Source organism: Anoplophora glabripennis, unplaced genomic scaffold (assembly GCF_000390285.2).
Source record: "Anoplophora glabripennis isolate ALB-LARVAE unplaced genomic scaffold, Agla_2.0 scaffold777, whole genome shotgun sequence".
Classification (NCBI taxonomy): domain Eukaryota; kingdom Metazoa; phylum Arthropoda; class Insecta; order Coleoptera; family Cerambycidae; genus Anoplophora; species Anoplophora glabripennis.
The window spans coordinates 223,344-225,479 of record NW_019417103.1 but is presented as its reverse complement, the minus strand read 5'-3'; the positions used below and the strand labels follow the sequence as shown (position 1 = coordinate 225,479).

Below are 2,136 nucleotides of genomic sequence, written 5' to 3'. Positions count from 1 at the left end.
TTGATTCCTCATCGCCTTCCATATCATCACTATCTTCATCCTCATCATCTTTCTGGTCAAACACTCCATCATTTTCTTTAAGGTATTGACAACCGTCATTTGCAATTTCTGTATCTGCAAATAGCAATATATTATTAAATAATTATTATATTATGCTAACATAAATTCACCCCCTTTAGGGTCTGAAAGTCATTTTTTTTATTGAGTTTTAGACCTCCTTAAAATGCAAATATGTGTACCTGAATCTTTATCGTTCTGTAGATCAAACGTCATTTAATTTAAGAAATCCGTGATGTATATGTTAAAAATTGGTTCCATTGCACTAGAACAAAAAATTTCGACCTGAATCCAGAGCTGTATCTAAGTATTCGTGCTAATAGTTTCAATCCAGGGACGTAATAAGGGGTAGTTCATCACCCACCTAAAAAATAAGATGTCCCACCCCAAGGATTTTATAAAATCGTTGGTCCCACCCAAATAAGGATAAAGGGTTTCTTAATAATTTTGAAAATTTGGAAAAATATGTGTGGTGTAAGAATTTGTTTTTTTTCTGTTCAAGTAGTTCGGGAAAGTTACATAATGTAAGTTTTGAAAAACTTACATTATGTATTATATATTATAGCATTAAATTTGGAATACTAATGCGCTGGTGTTGTGACATACCTGTTTCAAATAAAATTAAGGTAATGTACCCAAAATAATGTTTTATTAAACTTTTTCTTTACATAAAAATATATTTATATAGTTTATATTTAAAAAAATTATAATAAATCCTTAATTTAATAAGAAATCGGTCACGATTTTATTAAATTCCTGAGCATATTTTAAATGAATGTTATGTTTACCTTCTGGAAATCTATACAACCTAAAACAAAATTCAAAACAATTACAATATTTTAAAAAGAAGATGGATATTACTTAGCGTTGTTTATGTGAGACTTTAAATATTCTGGATGTTCAGCTGCAACCATTGGGTCTTTGTCACCGTGCAAAATAAAAGTGGGACATTTTATATTTCGTAAATCGTCTTTGCAGATGTCTCCCCCGTTTCTTTGAATGACCTTAAGCGTGTCACACCAACTGTTCCACATATCCTGTAAGCCCCTTTCTGTATACAATTTTATAAGGGGTGCTTTCATTCTTTCCGACCATTTACTAATATCTCTGATCTCTATAAAAATTTAATATTTTAAATGCTAAAAAATTCAGTTTTTTTGTGATATTTAAAAACAAAAATCGTTCATGTGAATATCTTGTAATTCTAAAATAAAACTTTTTGAACTAGATAACTCATGCTCTAATTTCTTACTTTCATAAGAACGTACTTCTTCCAGTAAAACATATGAATTTGCGCCCCATATTACTAATTTTTCTATATGTTCTGGATGTTTAGAACTTAAAATCAAACTGGATATACCGCCATCACTCCATCCCAGTAAAGAAAATTTGTTAATATCCAACTTCTAAAAGAAAATTTGAATGCACAACTTTGGATAATTGAATGAAAATTTACCTTCATAAATTTAAATGCTACTTCTGCGTCATTTTTGTAAAAATCTAATTTAAAATTTCTGTTTGGAGGTCGACTATGGCCATACCCAGGAGGGTCCCATGCTACGATTGTAAGTTTTTCCCTATCTAATAATTCAATTTGAGGTTTAAAATCACTCCAAATTGTTCCCAGAGCCCCAGGAAAGCACAAAATTTTTTTCTCTCCATTTCCAACTTTTATATAATTTATAATTTGTCCATTAACATCAATCTTTTGTTCCTAAAAATGAGAAAAAGAGCGCCTTCATGAGAGGACACCTTGCAGAGGTATTCTAAGTATTATAGAAATCCTCAGTAAGTTGTATTTAGAAATAGGGTTTAGTTGGTAATGGTAAGTACCTAGTAAATAATTTGAATTACCTTCTCCGTGCTGATATTTCTTATCAAGTTTTTAATAGGAAAGTATCTATTATGTAAGCGTAAATGTATAGCTCTAACTGGTAAAACCATCATTTATTTAATTCACATCCGTTATATTTGCATAATCACTGATGATATAAGAAAATAAACCGTTCTTATGTAATCACTTTGTCGATGTTCTTAAGAAACAAACATCCTTATTTTTGAAATTTGTTTCTAATCTAA

The 2,136-nt window shown here is 29.9% G+C and overlaps 1 protein-coding gene across 1 annotated transcript; it reads right to left on the bottom strand.

Moving 5' to 3' along the window:
- Positions 1-757: 757 nt before the first annotated feature.
- On the bottom strand, positions 758-2,136 carry LOC108913515 (valacyclovir hydrolase-like). The gene is made up of 5 exons (XM_018719071.1): positions 1,912-2,136; positions 1,514-1,771; positions 1,310-1,463; positions 919-1,171; positions 758-865 (listed from the first exon to the last, which is right to left on the bottom strand). Exons 1-5 carry the CDS (start codon positions 2,002-2,004, stop codon positions 775-777), a joined length of 849 nt encoding a protein of 282 aa, XP_018574587.1. The 5' UTR covers positions 2,005-2,136; the 3' UTR covers positions 758-774.

Coding starts and splice junctions, on each gene's coding strand:
- LOC108913515 (XM_018719071.1), bottom strand. CDS start 2,004: ATGATGGTTTTACCAGTTAGAGCTATACATTTACGCTTACATAATAGA. Junction 1,772..1,911: donor GAAATATCAGCACGGAGAAG/GTAATTCAAATT, acceptor TCTCATTTTTAG/GAACAAAAGATTGATGTTAA. Junction 866..918: donor TCTCACATAAACAACGCTAA/GTAATATCCATC, acceptor ATTTTGTTTTAG/GTTGTATAGATTTCCAGAAG.